Consider the following 20,777-nt stretch of genomic DNA (forward strand, 5'->3'; position numbering starts at 1 on the left):
TATCCTCTCTGAAGTTGTTTATTTGACGAAGATGCTTAGGTTTAAGCATCAGAGCAACCATTCCTAGTTTAATGCTTAGCTCAGTTTTTTCTGCTTTTTGTCCATACCATAAAGAAGGGCTTATGTACATTGGACTGTTTCTGTTTTTCAAATTAAATCATATGATCTAATAAAAATAACTATCCCTCCATCATAAATAATCTTGTCATAATCAAAATAAAAAATGCCTCTCTAGTCCAGAAAATCCCTGAGCTGAACACCAGGGTAGGCTGGGAAAGCTTTTCTCTTACCCTTATTTACACCCTTTCCTATCAGCCACTATCATAGAAAGAATACTGGACTAGACCAGCCCAGTTTGTTCATTTAATATCTCTATTACAAACTATTTCAAATTCACATCATGGACCACAGTTTTGACAGTGGTGAAGAAAACTATTCATAAAATGCAACAAAGTTTTACTTTAAGCTCTCTAATATATTCACCTCAAAACAGATTAATAAAGAAAAGAATCTATTCATGTAGAAGCTCTTTTTGTATGACCTACCGTGCAGGACCAGATGGCTCCTCTCTTGCTGAACTTAACACAGTTTTAATTATGAGTTCCTAAAATGAAGAGGAAATATTCACCGGATTACACATAACTCCACGACAGAAAGCATCAAAATATTATTTTATTATATTATTATAGGCATACTGCTTAGCTGAGTCTCTAAGTTGTGGTCAGATGAATTGTTTGCTTACCACTACTCCAGATATCTAGCCTGTCCCAGATATCCATTACTGTGCCACCTCAAGAATATCCTACACATAAACTGTCCTAATTTCTGCTGATGAGCCATTTATCCAATTCTTGTCAAAACACTTCCATAAAATATCAAGGGTAAAAAAAGAAGCAGTAAAGACTCCCTGAAGCCATCTTGAGTAATGCTGAAGGGTATGACAGAAAGAATCTTTTACTTTGAGGTTTAAATAAGCATTTAAAAAAATTAATTGATTTAAGAAGTTGTTTTCAACTAGTTGCAGAATAAGTGCCTACACTGCCTTAAGAATGCTGTCAAGAAGAATTTTTATTCAACTACAGTGAAATATCCCTAAAGCTGTAGGCTGCCCTTAATATAATTCAAGTAAACAGCCATTCTGCAATGGAAATGAGAAAGGAGGAACTCAAATAAGTCTCCAAAGGGGAGCAAGGTATAAAGCAACTCTCAGGTAATTAGGGAGAAGGGCTCTGCAGAGAGACCTAGAACAGTTGGATGGATGGGCAGAGCCCAATAGGATGAAGTTTAATAAGTCCAAGTGCCAAGTCCTGCATTTTGGCCACAATAGCCCCCTGCAGCATTACAGGCTGGGGACAGTGTGGCTGGACAGTGCCCAGGCAGAAAGGGACCTGGGGGTGCTGGACATGAGCCAGCAGTGTGCCCTGGTGGCCAAGAAGGCCAAGGGCATCCTGTCCTGGATCAGGAGGAGTGTGGCCAGCAGGAGCAGGGAGGTCATTCTTCCCCTGTACTCAGCACTGGTGAGGCCACACCTTGAGTGCTGTGTCCAGTTCTGGACCCCTCCATTTAGGAAGGGCGTTGAGACACTTGAGCATGTCCAGAGGAGGCAACGAGGCTGGAGAGGGGCTTGGAGCACAAGCCCTGTGAGGAATGACTGAGGGAGCTGGGGTTGTTTAGCCTGGAGAAAAGGAGACTCAGAGGTGACCTTATCACTCTCTACAACTTCCTGAAAGGGGCTTGTAGCCAGGTGGGGGTTGGTCTCTTTCTCCAGGCATAAACTGACAGAACGAGAGGACACAGTCCGAAGCTGTGCCAAGGGAAATGTAAGTTGGATATTAGGAAGAAGTTTTTCACAGAGAGAGGGATAATGTACTGGAATGGCCTGCCTGGGGAAGTGGTGGAGTCACCAACCCTGGATGTGATGGACACATCCCTGTGTCTATAAAAAGGTTGGATGTGGCACTTGGTGCCATGGTTTAGTTGAGGTGTTAGGGCATGGGTTGGACACGATGATCTTGAAGGTCTCTTCCAACTTAGTCATTCTGTGATTCTGTGATTTCTCCCTAAATTGAAACAGTTTGGAAAACTTAAGGGAAGGCTTTCTTAGGCACACAAACTGAGCTGTGTGCAGTTTTAGAATACTGTCACACTACCTAACTCTGTTATGATAGACAAGGTAATGACTCCATTATTATTTGGCTTTTGAACAAAGAACACACTGCTGTACAGAAATTTTCTAAAGCCCCTAGGAACACAGGCAGATTTCACCAGTTTTGAAATACATAAAATTGTCATAATAAATAATGAATCTTAAACCTCTCAATCTTCTTCTCTCAGCTAATTAAATCTGTTGATATCTGCAAATAGCCCTAGTGAGAGGAGGCTTGAAAGGATGAGATAATGTATTATTTCTTTCTACAAACATAAGAAAACATTTTATCATTAAGTTAATAGCAATTATAATGTATGTTTAGAAGTATAAAGCTTGACAAGATTTTATGGGATCTGAATCTTATGATCTATTTGAAATTACTTTTGAAAAACTTCGGGATCTTAAAATCTTAGTATTTTCTGCAAAAGCACAATATGAAACATATTTGGTAACAGAATATTAGCCAAATAGTCTTAAAATTCATACCTTAACATCTGTAAACTGAGACACAGCAATGTCAGGAATATTTGGGTGAAGAGCTGGTAGTTCATGATATAAATTGGGAAAACAGACTAGAGATCCTAAAAGAACCTGTGCTTCAACTCTTGGTGCCTGAAAAAAAAAAAGGTGGGGAGAAATACATATTCTTACTGCAATCAGGAAGCTGACATTTCTAGCTGCCTTAAAAGAGAACGATGGCTGAAATGGTATACAGCTATTTCCTTTCTCCTGGAAATTCTGAGCCCCTGCAAAGCTTAGTAAACAGAGACCACAGCTCCTTGGATTGTTACTCATGCACAACTCAGCTCTCATTTTCCAAGACAGTCAAAAGGAGGCAGAAGAATTGTTAGGACTGCAGACTGAGCTGCTAACTGGGCACAGGCCTTAGGTTCAGCTAATTGACCAGGATGTGGAAAACTACTAAATGTGACATGAGGCTTTGCTGATATGGTGTAAGAAGGTGACAGAGGCTTCAGACAGTACCGTGAGGGAGGCTGGATTTCATAACTGGCTAGAGAGGGATTGATGGGAGAAACAGTCAAAATTCACAGACAGTTGGAGACTATGGGGCATTTGAGAGAATACAATATGCATGGCCAACAGCACCTAGATAATCACATCAGTATTACTATATAAAGCTGAACTTGCCTGAGTAAAAAAATCAGAACTGTGAAAAAAAATCCAAATAGTGCAAACACTAGACATTTGAGTTCTCAAGCCTGATCATAAAAATCATTCCATAGCAGAGATATGAAGGAATAAGTATATTTTTTAATGAAATCATAGTCAAAATGGACATTTACTTTAAAACATCTTCAAGCACAGAAAAAATGGCAGTTACTATTTCTGTAAGTCTAAAATAAGATTCTCTGCTTCAACAGTAATTTTTGCACTCTTCACATATTTTCTGGAGAGGGATGTGTAGTGCTCCAGAATAAATCACTAACATTATCTATATTTGATAACCACTACATTGAATTCTGGGATCAATTTAACACCCTAGTCAAGGAAAAAGATAGTGCTCAGTATTCTCTCAAATTCTTCCTCACCCTAAATCAGAATTAACTCATGAATACTTACATTGAGGAAAGAAGAAGCAGCCACTCTTCCTGCTGCTACAATGAAATCCATAATAAGCATGGTAGCACCAGGCAAACCAAGTGAAAAGAACTGAGGAGAGCAGTGCTTGATGATTGTATTGACAATATCCTCGCAGAAGGAAAAGGGAAAAAAGGAAGAGTATCAACACGAATCAAGATGAAAAATGAATGAAAAAAGGCAGGTTTTTATCAAAGGTAGAAAATAAAATTATGAGAAAGAAAACTCATTGTAGCCAGTAAGACACTCATTAGCGAGAGAACAGTAGTACAAAAAGATAAAATACTTAAGTATACTTATATTAATGTAAGTAAACTTGGTGTACTTTATGGATCAATTTAAGCTTGGACAATAATTCATATAACAATTTACAGTCAGCTTTTAAGAGTTCTGTAGCTGATTAACCATTCATTTGAATAGGTACAGAAGAGATACAGTAAGACAATCAGCTATTATACAACTTCATCCTCTCCAGCAAGTTTTGTCTGACTATAACTTTAGAAAAGGTATTGATGTCTTCCATAAAGCCATATGGACCCCAAATTTAAAGAATGATAATAAAATGTTCTGTAACATTTCTGGTATGCAGTTAATCAGCACAGCATATTATATTCTTGTAGACTTAGTGAGGCACTTTCAAAAATCATTGTACATGGTGCAATTTTTTCAAAAGTATTTGAAAAACTATAAAATGCTTTAATTGTAATAAAACATCCCAAGCCTACAGACAGGCACCCCCTCCCCTTTTCTCCTTTGAATAGTTCTGTATTAGTAGTAATATCCAACTAAATGGCAGTACGTCATAGGAGGATCTTCAACCCAGCAAAAAAAGCAGCATTAATGGTTGTTTGAGGACAGAAACTGGAGATCTGTCCTATCCATAGTCATCAGTGAAATAATTCTGGACAAATTCTATTCTTCCCAGTTAAAGAAAACTGGGTTGTTTCAACCTTTGATCTCCCCATGCCTATAATCATTCCTCAAAAAAGTTCACAAACCCAACTTTTTTACACTTCTGCAAACCTTTAAAAAAGTATTTAGGCCATACAATATTTTCAGACTTCTTAATAACAAAACCTATGAAAAAGGTCTACTCCCACTGATTAGATACGCTCAGTACATCTCAATTTGCTGGTTCCTATACTTGCTGTAGAAACAAAGTCCTCCAATGTAGTGAGCACAATTTACTAGCTAAACTGTTGCATCAGGGAGCAAGTAAGAAGAACAGTAGACTTTAGAGATCTGCTTCCTTCTCTTTCTTGCATACTTCAATCTGTAACATACAATTAATAAAAAATGAGAGAGTACCTTTTCTCCCCTCATATTTCCTTGAAATGGACTACAAAAAAAAAGCATTTCTGAATACAACCAAGAATATGAGGATCCTTTATCAAAGTTTTCTTTTTACGAAAAGTATCAGTCACAGCACTAATTTCAAAAACAAAGTTAAATTACTCAGATGAAAATGCATTGAGTATTTTTGAGAATTTTATTTTCAGTCATAACATTTATATTATCTGGAATTTCATAACTCACTTACTTGATCAACATGAAGAAGTCCACAGTGCATTATATTGTAGAAATGAGTTAAAAAGTCTCTGTTTGGAGAAACGTCTTGTCTTCGTTTCATTGTCTTGCAAATAAGCTTATAAGCATGTAGCTTTCCTTGTTTGTATTTATCAGTCAGCATTGTTGCCTACAGTTTTAGAACATATTTATTATTCATAAAGAAAAAAATTACATTAAACACCCTTCTACACTTATGATAACTTTTATTTCTGTTTCACAGTTTAGTGCTCAAATTTACCTTGAAGAGCCATGGTGTTAGAATTCTCAGTGGTGGAATTAAAACTGGGGGAGATGGTGAAGTTAGATTATCTGTTGAAATACCAAGATTGTCTCTTATCTGCAATTATTAAAAACAAAACAGAAGGAGAATTTTTTAAGGGAAATATACAAGGCAGTGTTTTTTCCTTTTTGAAAATCCTGCCCAAACAGGTCAGATTGGAGAAAAGGTCCAGTTCTTTTACCTTGGCCAGATTCTGCCACAGTTCACACAGATAATCAAAAACCTGGGCATGAATCTCTGGATCCATGATGCTGTTGACATCTCCCAGGATTCCTAGCATTCTCCTCCACATCACAGTAGCCACATCTGCATGCCATCCTGTAAGTGTTCCCCCAGCCATCACACTGCAACATTCTGAGGGGAATTCACTAGTTTCTGTAACAGAAGGAAAAAAGTATAGTGAGATCTACCTCTCCAGAAAAGGAAAAGTTCTCATACAACTAATAAGTACACAGTCTTCTTAAAAGTGAATGATCAGGCTTTCAGAATAAGCTATTTTTTACCATTCAGCCACCTCAACACTGTACATGTTAAGTTTGGTCTATTATAAACTCTGTAGAGGAAGAATTGTCCTGTTTCTTATATTCTTTCACTAAATAACATTTAAGGTCACTGCTGGAGCTCTAATACAGATCTGATGGACCTAGTAAGGCCACTCCTTTAGTATTTTCTGACATTCTTTGAAGTCAATGAATCTCCAGAATTCCACCTGACTGGTTTCAAGTAAAATTATCTGTCAACTTTAACTTTTTTCTAATAAAGACTATTTTTCTTAGAATCTACTAGAAAAGCATGTTATTGCAAGTCAAAGAGAAAAGTGTGACTAAACTTGTCTCTAGCTATTGTCCTTTAAACAGTAAATTTGTATGAGTGGAGAGGCAACATTCAGTAACTTAGCACCCACCTAGCTCTTTCCACAAATCACCACTATACAAATAAACATTCTTTTTCAGGTGGAAGATGATTTATCTAGACTGTCCATATAAAGAAACCTTCAATGGTTTATGATGGCTCAAGTCTACTCAGGTCACACTTAACTACCTAAACAGCCACAAAAAACTAGATAATGAGCCAGTTTGAGAGCAGCAGGCATTCCGAATCTTCTTTCCACCCCTTCAGGTGGATAATTCGCTGGGATCTTCTGAAAATCTCATAGCTCTCACAGGCATACCAAATCAAAATTAAATCTGAATTCAGCCTAATCATATAGCCTCTTCTTTTGAACTTCTGGGTCACTGTGGTAGAGACTCTATTGGTTTCTAGGCTGTAGATTTTAAAGTACAAAGCAAAGGATTTTTCTGTCCATCAGTGGGCTACTTGAAGAAATAGGGTCTGAAATACATAGCAGACACTCTTTTGTTTCCATGAGACCAAATGCGGGAGAAATGTTCACATTGTATTTATAAAGAAAATGTATCTTAGAATTTGATAACTAAGATAGTTGACTTAATTACAAATTGGTTTAAATATGAAAGGCAAGCAAACCAAACTTGCAAGGAGGAATTATAAGATTACTGAAATTATGTCTTATTATTTGTACATCAATGATAAAACAGTCCACAGCAGGACCACATGCTAGATTAAGCTGCCACAATTCTAAGCAACTAAAAGAACAACTATAAATATGTGGACTATTAATCCACTGCTAAAAATTCCAATTAAATGCAGGTTAAAATGCAAAAGGTTTTTGTTTCCTTTTAAAAGTAATCATTGTAATTAAATATTTTTTGAAGTGCAGACAAAATAGCCTTTTACAGGATTGTTTACAACTCATGTGATACTAGCTACTTCACTACACTGAGAAAGAAGGAAAGAAGGAAAGAAGGAAAGAAGGAAAGAAGGAAAGAAGGAAAGAAAGAAGGAAAGAAAGAAGGAAAGAAAGAAGGAAAGAAAGAAGGAAAGAAGGAAAGAAGGAAAGAAGGAAAGAAGGAAAGAAGGAAAGAAGGAAAGAAGGAAAGAAGGAAAGAAAGAAAGAAAGAAAGAAGGAAAGAAAGAAGGAAAGAAAGAAGGAAAGAAAGAAGGAAAGAAAGAAGGAAAGAAAGAAGGAAAGAAAGAAGGAAAGAAAGAAGGAAAGAAAGAAGGAAAGAAAGAAGGAAAGAAAGAAGGAAAGAAAGAAAGAAAGAAAGAAAGAAAGAAAGAAAGAAAGAAAGAAAGAAAGAAAGAAAGAAAGAAAGAAAGAAAGAAAGAAAGAAAGAAAGAAAGAAAGAAAGAAAGAAAGAAAGAAAGAAAGAAAGAAAGAAAGAAAGAAAGAAAGAAAGAAAGAAAGAAAGAAAGAAAGAAAGAAAGAAAGAAAGAAAGAAAGAAAGAAAGAAAGAAAGAAAGAAAGAAAGAAAGAAAGAAAGAAAGAAAGAAAGAAAGAAAGAAAGAAAGAAAGAAAGAAAGAAAAAGAAAGAAAGAAAGAAAGAAGTTTGTATTTTCTATTCCAGATATTGCCTAGGTCATCTGGCGTCTGTAAAACAGAGTGGTGGAGCTTCTCATCCAGCTGCAAATCCTTCTGCTCAATGTGATCTGCATGAAGAGTGGCAGGAGAGGGTGTCTGTGATCGGGATCCAAGAGCAGATTGGATTGGAGAAGCACTTTCAGAGCCTGCAAATGTAATTTTTAACAGTTACCTTAAAAGCCTTTTCTATTTTCTTGAGCTATTGAAATGTTGTCTAAATACAGCATTAACAGAAAACTGAGCTGCTTTTATGTATCAAATTGGGCCAAGGAAAGATATAAAACAGTAAGCAGATCTCCCTGTGAGTGGTGTTCTGAAAGAAAATAAGTTACATGCAGAAAAGCTGGAAGATGAACATCAAAATCAGACAGGTAAGCAGACTAGCAGACCTCTGTTTTAGATCCAAATAATTTTAAATGTGTTTGTTTTGCAGCATTTTCAGTGTTTTGAACCAGTCAAACTTCTCATCCATTCCCTCACCTAAATTTCTCTCTAACAAAATGCTTAAGCTAAAATTTTACTGGAATAAATGCTTTTTCAGGATTATAGGTGCATGCAAGTTAATTTATAAATAAAAACTTAAACTAGTAACTGAACCTTGCGTGATTGAGAAAATCCATATGATGGGAAAGTTCTGTATAGTTAGAGGAGTGTTATTTCCTTTAAAACAGGAAATTGCAAGTGTCTGAAAGGCATTTTTCTGTGATAGTCTCTGAGCAACCTCTCTAGACAATTATGTGGTCTCCCCTGTGTGATCTGTGGAGAGGGAATAAGTAGTTGTATTTTTCTTCTGTACTATCTTATGTTTCACATCCTGAATTTGTCTAAAGATCCTTATAAATAGCTGAGTTTAGTTGCAACACAGTGGACAAAATGAGAACAAATATTCATCATAGACTTTTCTACACATGTGCACATGTTCAAATGGAAGAATTCCTATTAATTTAAATTCTCAGATAAATGTAACAGGGACACAGAAATATTATGTGTAAAGTTCAGTATTAGTGATAAAGTGAACTTTAGGGACAGCAATTGAAAAGTGAGTCTTTTAAATAGTAATTTTCCCAAATTATTGGGAATAGTTGAAGAACATTTGTCATTTGAGAGAAATGTTCTTTCTTATAAAGAGAAGAAATTGTTTAAGAAAATGACAGAAAATGTTATCACTGTTATCAGAATAGAAATTGCAGTAAACAATCTTTGTTACGTTGTTAAACTGCAAAGGTCTCTATCTCCTTTAAGTGGCTAAGACAATGAAGCTTTTACTATCAATTTAATTCAACACCTCTGTGCAGGATAGAGGGGCACTACTGCTTCACATACAGACTGTTGTTTCATACGACTAGGAAGGATCCTCGCTTGCTATTGACCACTAGTTTTCCACACACAGAGATAAAGTAAAATACACCCTTCAAAGATGTTCAAGGAAGAATTTTCTTACTTCATTTCCATTCTGCTTATTAGTTGGGTCAGATGAAAGTAGTTAAAAAAAAAGGAACATGAAAGAGTGATGGGGAAGACAGAAATTGAGAGACAATGCAATAGAGAGGAAAAGACAGTGAATGAGATGGAAAGAAAGAGCAGGCAGGGAAAGAAAGAAGCAGAGGAAGGAGGGAAAGAGATCTTCATACGATAGAAGAGAATGGACAGAAACAATTTATGGAAAATTTGCAGAACTACAGGAGCCTGTCATTAAAAGATACTCCAGCATATGTGGAACTGACTTTGACTGAGACTCCCATGGGTACAACTTGTTCTAGGACTAGTAAACAGCAGTCAATAGCCAATTTTATAATTTACTTAGAATATGATATAATGCCCATATACCAAAAAGAAATTATCCTCCCCAAACCCTTCACATTTGCTGGCGTCTAATACAGTGAAATTCACATTGAGGCTTCCATCATGCAATTTTCACTAGACAGCTCCCTATCTTTCATAAAACATCAAAAAGTAACATCCTTCTGTTTTCTTATATGGCAATTTAGCAAAAATTAGACAATAGGCTCCAATATTGTTGGGTGCGTGGAACAGAGACAGACAAAACAATTGCACAAGTATTATTTCTTCAGGAAATCCAGCTAAATGCATGTGACACACAAGAGTTGCCTCTCTGAAACAATGGTTCAAGCAAGAAGAGTTAACCACAATCTCTCAATGGACAACTCGGTCACTAATTGCAATCCTATCAATTCAATTATAGAGCACACTTGGACAAAAATACTGAACAGTAAAGAAGTCATTAACATATAGAAACATACAAACAAACAGCAAAAGAACAGATCTACAGCAGGGACATTGAACAAGCACAGAACAAAGAGAAAAATGAAGAGAACACAAGCTGAACATTGTGGAACAAGCTGAACACAAATGTCCATGAAAGCTAATATCATAGTTCTTTCATCAGAAGAAGTTTCACTTTTCTTTAAAAAGTGAAAATTAGGGCAGAGGAATTAAAGATGTCTTTCCATATCTCTGAAAATGCAGCACTTGATTTCTAACAGAAAGCAAGACAATATGTATGTATAAACTTTCACAGAAATACAGATACTTGTTGCAACTTGTTACTTGTTACAACTAGGGTTGTAACAGGAATGGAGGCATGTAACAGCTAGGGAACAAGGATTATGGAAATGACTATTGACATCTTTACTTCTCATATACAAATCCTGGCAAGAGACCATTCTTTCAGATCATCCTCACAGAGAAGTATTCTCTCTTTCAGACAGGAGCCAATTCAGTTTTGGTTAACTGCATCACCTTACAGTTATACATATAGGAAGTGATGTTACATGGCTAATAACTAACATTTTGCATAAGAAAACCTCTCAGTTACACAACAGACAATATAAAGAGATATTAAGATGGATGCATATAGAGGAATCCCAAGATACTTCAGTGTGATACACAGGTTTGAACGAGCACTGTGAAAACCTTCCAAAGCAAAAATATTTAATGAAAATTAATTACTTAACTACCAGTAATAGAAGGACACTTGTCAGAGATCTAGCATAAATTATGTGGTAGGAGCTTCTCCTTGGTAATTGTATAGATTTTCTCATGAAGGGTTTAAAACAGATTCAGGACCATGGGTAACTAAGTCAGACAAAGGTTTTCCACTTACGTTGTTTCAATACAACTTTTCAATAGCAATCAAAGATAATTGAAACAAAAGAATCATCTTAAATAGAATATAAATTCTTGGCAGAAGCTGAAAGTTGCATTCTTCAGGATGGGTAAAAAATTTCTGAATGAAATACTTTCTTTTTTTAAAATCTACTTTACCAGTAATAGTAGCAGCTTCAGCAGACAATGGTTGCTGATTGAGACTACTTGTTTCTGAATCTATGTGGAGTGTAGTTAGACTGGCCACTTCCTGTTCCTCGGCACTTTGTTGCTGTCCTGAAATCGCATCAACGTCAGTAGAAGCTGGTGTCCCTGCCTCAGTGCCAAAGCTGAAATCTGTATGAGGACAGCACTGTATTAAATTACAACATAAAAATACCACTAATACAAAAAACTCCCAGAGTTCCCAGGACCTCCAAAATAAACAGAAACTTTGAATGTACATCTTCTGTGCTACTACCACACTGTTGCAAAATTTAAATAAAGTGCAACAGCAGAAAGTATTGACTATTATGAATATTCTCTTTCCTGTCATAAACTCATGACTTGATGTCTGCAGAAGACATTCTTGTATGCCTGTGTTCTGCTTAGTTGCTGTAAGTGCACCTACATCTCAATAATGCAAAAAAAATGGAATCATACATTAAGCAATTTATTTATAAAATTTACAAGCTGGAAGAAATATTCAAGCTTGTTGTAAAAGCACTAGCTTCAAACTAAAAATATTACAGCAAATGATACTCTAACAAATGTTATCCTCAACACTAACAAAAAAAAAAGTCAGGCTGAAATGTAGGTTTAAAAGCCATGACTTATTTGCATAATGGAGACATATATAAAAATTGTCATTTCTTCCAAAGATTTTACTATATAAATATTATTTTTATCTTATATAACATATGACATCACAATTCCTAGCAACCATAAGGGTGGGAAAGGATAAATAAAATTAATGAAAAGTGTTGTTATTAAACAAAGCACAGTAACTTTACTATGATATTACACTTACTATTTTGATTAATCTATAACTACACAAAGACAACTGTAAAAATACCAGAAGCCTTTCTTTAGATTTTACCTAATTACTTTCAAAAGAATTAAAATGATTTTCAAAAGAAATAAGCTTTATTTTTTTTATATTTTGTGCAAAACAGATGGATACGCTCCACAGAGGAGACAATATTGCTTTCTAACTTCTGTTATGTTCTCCTCTTTGCATAGTAGTATTCCAATGCTCTTTAGTTTTGGTATACTAAAAAAACAACTGTCTTTCATAAGAACTTTTTTTGCTCCATTAACTTGCTAATGATTTCAATGGAAAATCAAAATAATCTCTCTCCACAGAAGCTGCTGGAATACAGCTTTATCCGGAGGGGGGAAAGAAGTAAAACAACAAACAAAACAAAGGGAATTCGCAATACACTAATTGAAAATGCTATTAGTTCTGGAAAAATATACTTGCTTTCAAATTTGCGGCTCTCATACTGGAAGGCGCTGAAGGAGTCAGAGTGGCTGTCAGAGCTGACGAGGTCACTGCTGCCTGCGCTGGCAGGTGACGTCCACTCGGAAGGCACGCCTGGGTCATCTACAGGACGCATTTGGTTCTGCTTGTTCAATATATCAGGAAGGTCTTTAGGAACTTCCAGGCTGCCAGGGCTGCTTCCTCTTCTTGTCACATTCTAAACATTGAAGATACATTAATTATCTTACAATCTTGGGTGGCTTATTTACATAAAATGGAAAAAGCAATCCCATATTCGCTGAAGTCAGAATGTAACAATCAGTTCTTATGTACCTAAACCAGAAATTGCCATCATCTTTCCAAGCCCCCAGATGAAGAACCCATGCAGTCACAGATTTTCATAAATATAAATTTTATTTGCGCAGCGGATTTTTGGACTCATATCGTAAAAGGCTAGGATTCAGAGTAGCATGGGCCACATGGTAGGTAGGATATGTGAGAGAAAAATAGTTTTAAAATTTATTACATCTAAATAACTAAAGAAAACTTGTTAACCTTGGTTTCAGACACAATGGCCTATAGGCCACATACTAGAATCAAAAACTTCATTTACAGATGGAGCACATTAATTTACTAATTCATTCACTATTAATCTTCTCATGATTAAAACATCACTTCAGTACTGGTTTGCAACACAAAAGACCCACACATAACAGAAGTAAGGCATGCAGATTTGCTCATGTACAGGTAAGGTGATGGTCTGTTTGAAGTCTTTCTTCAAGGCATTTTTTTTCCACAGATAGCACTGTTTGCTTAAGAGGGAAGACATATCAAAGTAGAAAAGCCATTTTCTGAAATGGCGTGAAATTTGTATGCATTGTGAGACTTAAAATGCCTTCCTTTTACACTAGGCCCAGTCAGTTCTGCATTCTTTTACTACTCTCCTAGTAATTTTAGGTTAACTCAGACTAATAAGCTCTTCATTAGATAGCTTTAGCATTCAATAGATATAGCATGTCTGTTGGGTGCTAATTAAAAAATGAGTGGTAGTTTCAGAGTATTTACTCAAATTTATCTCAGCTCTTTTCTGCTACCTGAGGAAAGTATAAATTCTCAAAACAAATCCTCCCTTTCTCTCTTCTCTCTTCTGGAACCAGCTGTGATGATTTCTGTTCCATTAATTTTCAGAGTAAGTTAACCTTTTCCATAGACTACAAGTTAGCATTTTATTGTGTAATGCAAGACTCACTAACAAGAATACTTTGTGCCAACAATCAAGTTTCATAAACACGAGCTCAATACAAAAGAGAAAAAAAAGTATACATATGGACAAACACTAGAGATCTTCTCCTGCCATTTACAAACGGTGATGATAAATAAACAATTTTTTAAATAACTTTGAAGAATCTTCTTCTGTTCCTTATTATCAACAATTCCTTACTGACAATTTTCTATACGAGTATGTCTTACAGGAGCATGTCTTCAAATGACCTTGTAAACTTTTAAGAAAAAGAAACTAAACTATTTTGAAACACCATCTTTAAATTGTTACCCATTCTGTTCTTAATTTTCAACTTTTTTTTAGTATTTTCCATTTTGTTACTACTTAATCAGCACTTATCTCTTCAAATCAGTTGTCTCCTTCTTTAAGCATTCAACAGTAACCAGAAATTCTTAATTTAAAATGGATTAAAATTTCATATTATGAATGCCATTCCAAACAACATGACACTTTTCAAAAAGTGTAGGAAGAAAGCAAATAGAAAGTTGATTTGATTAGCAGAGCACTATTTTAAATAAATTATTCAACACTTGGAAGTGAAATTTTAAAAAAAAGGAAAAAAAATATATTTGAGTAGTTTTGTAGTCTGTTGCACTGACTGTACCCGTAGAGAACAGTACTGTACTACAGCATGTTACTCAATTACATACCATGGTGAGGACTGCAAATTTACACCTAAACTAGTATTCTGAAAGTGTCTATGTACAGGTATCTCGGAGGTGCAATTTAGGCTGCTTAATTCAGTGACACTATTCATCTGACAGTAACTTCTGCATTGTTTCCATGATGAAGATTTAATAGATATGAAAACACAAATGGTATAAAATGGCAGGAATCTATGTCAAAGACAAGGAATAATTAGGCAATATTCTTAATTCTCTTCCATAAAAGCCAGAGAAATCCGGTTTAGTGAACTGATTTGTCATGCCATTGACAAGTTCACAGATATATGGAGACTTAAGTATTGAAATGTAGCAAGTTTAAAGGCTTACCGGTGCATTTCCACTGCGGAGTCTCTCAGCTATAAATTCATCCATGAGGTCAGGAACATTTGTATTGCTACTGCCAATATCACTATCAATAGGGTGCAGCTTTTGACTCATATCCTCTCTATTAGCTAAAAGCAAACGAACAACCATTTATAGTAAAGAACGTATCAAGATATAGTAAAGAATGCATAAAATGTAACAAATGAAAAAACCTGCTAATTAACAAATTTAAAAATCAAAATTGCCAAACATGCATTTAAAAAATGTCCCTCTTTTAAAGCAGATTCTACTTTCAGAATTAGTATAGCTTCTTCTTCCCACTAAGCAGGGGTTAGTTGATTTCCAATTCCACCTTTAAGAGCAGGAAGCTTATAGGTAAGCACTACTCAAAGTTGTTAATGCTTGCTTTAAGGACAAAGCATATGTTCTTCCTCCATATCACAATTAAGTAACAAATTCTAAAATTATGTGATTTCTTCAGGCTCCTTCTTCATTGCATTCCTAATGAAAAGCAATGTAGTAGAAAAAGTAACCTAGATTCTAATAGATACTAATGACAAACGGCAATGTGGCACCGTATACAGTTAGTACAAATAGTGCAAAGAAAATGTTACACAATAAAATTACATGCTAGTACATGGAATGAAAATTCTGACTCTAGATGATCAATGGTTATGAACAGTTAATGAAGTTCACTCCTTTATTAGTGTTATATTTTTGATATAACTATACTGTTTATATTTAGCTGTGGCTGTTATACCTGACTTCATGATATTAGCCTTTTAAGTCTTCAAGTTACTGCAGTTCATATTCTCTTTATACAAATTTTTCCCTCAGTGTCATCTCTCATGAGACCACAGTGCAGTTTACTCTAACAATGACGTTCTGTTAAATGTTGGATTTTAAATAAAAGCTACTTCTAAAATTGGTGCTTCCTAGATATGTCTTTTTCAGAAGTCTAATTTCTGAAGAGCAGCAAATCATTTTTGTGAGACCCGTGACAGTACCGCTCTCAGGAGCTGTGCTTACAGAGACTGCCCTCAGGTGGCATTAACATCTCGATGCAGGGTGCATTGCAGAAACCTGTTAATCATGCCAGCAGAACAATGGGGAAAAAAAGAAAACCTGCATTACTGCTGAAAGTTAATTTATTGTTCATTTACGGTTATGTGAACTAAGACAATGTATATTAGAGTCACAGCCTTCTTTTTTGATCAGTCCATAGAGGTCTCATAGTTAGCAGATGAAAGACTATCACAAGACCTTCATGAACATCCAAGATTCCAAGGACAAAAGAAAGTGATGGAAGATGTTGCCAAGATTTAACTGCAGCCATTTGGATGAATGAATATACGAAGGCCTATGACATGTTTTGAAACAGACTCAAACAAAACCTTATGATCAGACTCAGAGAACTGTTGCAATGAAATCACTCCAGTAATAGCAGATTGCTATTTTGGACTATTTTTAAAAAACTATCTAAAATGACCTCCAAATGTAAATTTGAGGGGCTTTTTTTGGTTTTGTTTTGGAGGAGGAAGAGGATGAGGAGGAAGAAGAAAACACACTAAATGAACCAGAAATACAATTAGTTCAGCCTAGCTGGTTGGGAGCCAGGTCGTTCTGACAAAGAAACTACACTCAGAGTGGAATAACACATTCTGATAAAATATGCATTGCCAATCATTCAGTAGGCTTAATTTGAAGGTTCTACATGGTAGATGAAAATTCAAGTCCCAAGGCTTAATCCTTTATTAGGTCATTTACTGTCTCTTCCTCTTCCCTAACCTGATGATCTTCAGCAGCAAAGAGGTTCAACTACGTATCTTGAAAAGAAAAATTAGTAATTTAAAGTAAATGTAAATGTAACTTATGCTGGGAGAAAAATCAGCTGGCTATAGGCGCATGCATAACCAAACAAGGAGGAAAGCAGTGATCATCCCAAAGCCTTTTGATTTGCTTGCTTCAGTTGCATTAAGCCAAACTGGTGCTGCCTTTCTCCTGTTGCGCTCTGCACACTGTTAGTGCTCACCTGCAGCTTTCCTTCCAAAATAGCCCATTACATGACTGTACAGATCCCTCAGTGGAGCCTCTGCTGGCATTCTGTTCTGCCTCTGTGGGGAAACATTTGCCTTCGGCTTCGAAAGAGCATGTACAACAGTTTTATAAACACCACCCAGGGAGCCCTGCTGTTGTGCCGACTCCTGACCTAATGCTCTAAAGGCACTACGACATTGGAACTGACTAACTGCAAGACCTTCTTTCTGCAACACAGCTGCTTGAGTTTCTGTAGACTCCTTAACTTGCTTGCTGCCAGTCGAGGCAGCATTGACTGCATCTAGATGTCTATATATTCCAGGTCTAACCATCTCTGTGCCAGCTGATGAGCTACTGCTTGCACTGGTACTGCTGTTGCTGCTACCACTACTGCTACTACTGAAGCCACCAAGTTTACGAAGTCTTGCTTTCCAAGCAGCCTCCTTGTTCTCAAGAGGATTGTAAAACTGAACCGATTCTGTAGACGGCCTAAAAGTAACATGAACGCTATTTCTTTTTTTAGTTGTTATTTTCATGATTTTGGCCCTATGAGTTACAGTTTCAGATATACTTCTTTTAGTTGGTGCCAGTTTGCTTGTGCCTGTGATGCGAGGCATTTGAGGATCAACTTGTGCTTTAGGAAGAATTTTCTTTGCATGGACAATACGTGAGTTGGTCACTTTTTCATTAAACTGGGCACTTTTATGCTTTTCAGCTACTGGTGCTTCCACAACTAAATCTACATCAGTTTCAGTGGCTGCTTGCCTGTACAGATATCTCTTCCCTTCTTTGCTGCTAGGACTACTTGACCCATGATCAAACACGCTTCCATATTGTTTATCAATATCTAACTGTCTGGCTTTATTGAGCGCTTGATTTCTTGTAAAAAAGTCTACTTGAGCAGGTGCAATATTACTTATAAAGCCACTTGGGTTTTGTTCTAGTTGCAGCTCTGTGTTATTGGCTCTTTCTGTAACAGTGTTGCTAGTTGTACATTGACCAGTCTGATCTCTATTTTCTAATCCATCCAGTGGTAATCTATCGTTCCTACTTACTGATGTATCAACTTCATGAGCAGGAGCCTCACATTTATCTATCTCAAAGTTACCGCAAAGTTCTTCTTTTTCTTTAATAAGGTATTCTCTCAGAGAGGAAAGGAGATCATCTTCACCTTCAAGGTCAACATACTGGCTTTGTTCAAAGGCAGTGTTTGCAAATTCTACCGGCCCTATTAAATGACAAAGATGGTCATAAATACTATCTCCAACTTCCAAGGAGGACTCTCTGCTATTTGTATCAGTGTTATGGCTTTCAGTGGATCTATGCATTGAAGAGGTCTCAGTGGAACTCTGTAAGCTTGGAGCATGATGGGATGAACTGTCAATGACAGGAACTGCACCTTTGGCTCGTTCAACTGCGAATGGTTCCAGGATGTCTGAGGTGCTGCTGCTTCGTGGCAGTGGCTGTTCTTCATTTAATGCACCAAAAACTTCACTGGGAGCATCCTCACTCTGAGAAAAATGTCTGACTCGAGGTGGACGTGGAAGAATTTGAGCATCGTCAATGTCTGTAGAAAAAAAGTATATGTAACATGCACAAAAATCTACATACGGAGACAATATATATTTACCACTGCATCCTAATTATGTGACTTTAAAAGCCAGAAAAATTCAGAACCTTGATTTCTTAGGTACTACAAGAAATACTTTTTCCAAGACTAGAGTGTTAAAAACACACGCATGTAATATCCAGTACAGAATGTAATATAAATGAGTTAGACCATCAGAACACAGTTTTAAATGTTAACATGCATGACAACAAACAGTGAGGTCATGGAACGTTTGGAAATACAGTTAAAGCTAGAGCTGTGCCAATAAGTTCAATAATTCAACCAATATTATTCCAGCTAGCTTGTTCAGGAAATGGTTATTGGAATACAAATTGGCTCAACAGCAGTACTCCTTTTGTGGTATTTACATCTTCAGAAAAATGGGCAACTCCAAAGACAACAAGGATGTGCTTTGGAAAATTAGGGTTGACTACTGAAGTGGCAAACCATTTATATATATATATGTGTGTGTGTATGTATATATATATATATATATATAAATTACTGATATTTCAGAAAGAATACTATCACACCATCATAAGTATTTTGGAATATGCAATATAGTGTACACCTAAGGATTAAAGCTTTTAAATGACAAGGAAGAGCTGGCCCTACACAGAAAAGATGACTATACATAATGGACAATTTAAAGATACACCCTTTTCCTCAGAAGGATGATTTGTCTCTCATCTTCAAAATGTGACACTAAATACCCAATGAGGCTTACCTCCCCCTCTTCTTCCAGTTTTACTCAGGCAAATGTAAAATTTATGAGAATTACAGAATTAAGTACTCTGATACCAAAAAACATCCTGCAGCCTCACAACAGTTAACATTAGAGTAAACCCACTTTTGTTTATGAAAAAATCAGAATTTGTTATTGCCATTTAAATCATTGATTCCTTGGTTCTGTTGAGACTTTTAATATGTTAATGTCAGTAAAATCATATTTAACTGTAATGAAACTTTAAGTTCCAACATGGATCACCTAGGAATTGTACAGAAGTATCTTCAGCTCATTTCACATCATCCACAAAAATAAAGAATCTTTATGCATCTCTTCAGATTTCCTACTTTATAGGAATACCATGTATTATCAAATTAGCACTGTAAGACTAAATATCCCTTACCAACAAGTAACCTAACTGCTATCCCTTCCAGTCCTTTTATGAGATAAGCACTTAAACTGCAAGGTAAAACTGGTTTATTCAATTTTCTGTTGGTTTCTTTTTTATAGAATCCTTTATTCCCTAGATTAATCTTTTATTACCTACTACTTTAAAAGTTGTAGATGCTTTCAAATTCAGGAATAACAGTAAACAGCTTAAATGAATACCAGCAAGAGTTATTTGCCACAATAAACAGACTTACCTTATTGTTTTATCTAGATGGTTTAACTTCAGGACTGCAATGGTGAATTTACTTAATATCAGGACAAAACTTAAGCCCCTTTCCCTCCACTAACTTTGATATATTACAGCTAAAATAAAGTAACTATGTATGTAATTATATTTTAAAATATTTCTATTATTACTAGATACTATATATAAATATTACTGTTTCAAAATTATTTCAAATTATTATTTCATTGATCTCTATCTATTTCAGAAATATTGAATATTGATAATATGAAGTCCCCTTAAAACCTGGTTTGAGCTACTTGCACTCTTCTGAGATTGTTAGAGATGGACCTGGATTTTCTCATATTCTCCTTCTGAACAATGCATATAAACCAGAGGAATGAGGTATGTCTGTACTTAACTAAATGGGTTCCAAGAAGATCAAAAGTACTATTTCCATGCTCAATTTTTCAAAGAAGTTAAAATTTGAGAGTAGGAGTTTGACCTCATACAAAGCTTACTGAACTGTACAGAAGCTATAGACAGGAAATTGAGAGATCTATATTGGAAAAAGAGAACAGACATTCAGGCTGTCTCAGAAAATAAACATGAACTGAAAAATCATCGAATACAACACAATCTATTATTCCTTTTCTCTTCAGCTTTGACAAGCAACAAATTTCCCATCATTGTTCTTGTTCAGCTTGTTACTAACTACATGAATTAACACCCTCTGAAACGAGTTGCGTCTCTCTCTAGTTGGAACTGTTATTTCATCTCCCTATAGACTTAGGCAGAGATTAACAGAGGTTATGCTAACGTAGTCTCAAGCTATTTCTTACAGCTGCAAAGAAATTACCACAGGATTTAGTCAAAAATATGCATGATGATATAT

At 35.8% G+C, this 20,777-nt stretch overlaps 1 protein-coding gene across 9 annotated transcripts in view; it reads right to left on the reverse strand.

Annotated features, from left to right (window-relative positions):
- The window catches only part of RALGAPA1 (Ral GTPase activating protein catalytic subunit alpha 1), a 132,307-nt gene that overhangs the window by 67,636 nt on the left and 43,894 nt on the right, over positions 1–20,777 (reverse strand). For 4 of the 9 annotated variants that reach the window (XM_063398912.1, XM_063398919.1, XM_063398913.1 and 1 more), the window contains 11 exons: positions 16,929–18,500; positions 14,900–15,024; positions 12,626–12,842; positions 11,323–11,499; positions 8,031–8,183; positions 5,779–5,972; positions 5,556–5,654; positions 5,289–5,444; positions 3,731–3,859; positions 2,636–2,761; positions 546–604 (listed from right to left, as the gene is read on the reverse strand). In XM_063398912.1, coding sequence (XP_063254982.1) covers positions 546–604; positions 2,636–2,761; positions 3,731–3,859; positions 5,289–5,444; positions 5,556–5,654; positions 5,779–5,972; positions 8,031–8,183; positions 11,323–11,499; positions 12,626–12,842; positions 14,900–15,024; positions 16,929–18,500 — 3,007 coding nt within the window. The remainder of the gene's footprint in view (positions 1–545; positions 605–2,635; positions 2,762–3,730; positions 3,860–5,288; positions 5,445–5,555; positions 5,655–5,778; positions 5,973–8,030; positions 8,184–11,322; positions 11,500–12,625; positions 12,843–14,899; positions 15,025–16,928; positions 18,501–20,777) is intronic. The other 5 variants (XM_063398917.1, XM_063398921.1, XM_063398916.1 and 2 more) reach the window with 4 other exon arrangements.

The sequence above is a fragment of the Prinia subflava genome, chromosome 5 (genome assembly GCF_021018805.1).
Source record: "Prinia subflava isolate CZ2003 ecotype Zambia chromosome 5, Cam_Psub_1.2, whole genome shotgun sequence".
Classification (NCBI taxonomy): Eukaryota; Metazoa; Chordata; class Aves; order Passeriformes; family Cisticolidae; genus Prinia; species Prinia subflava.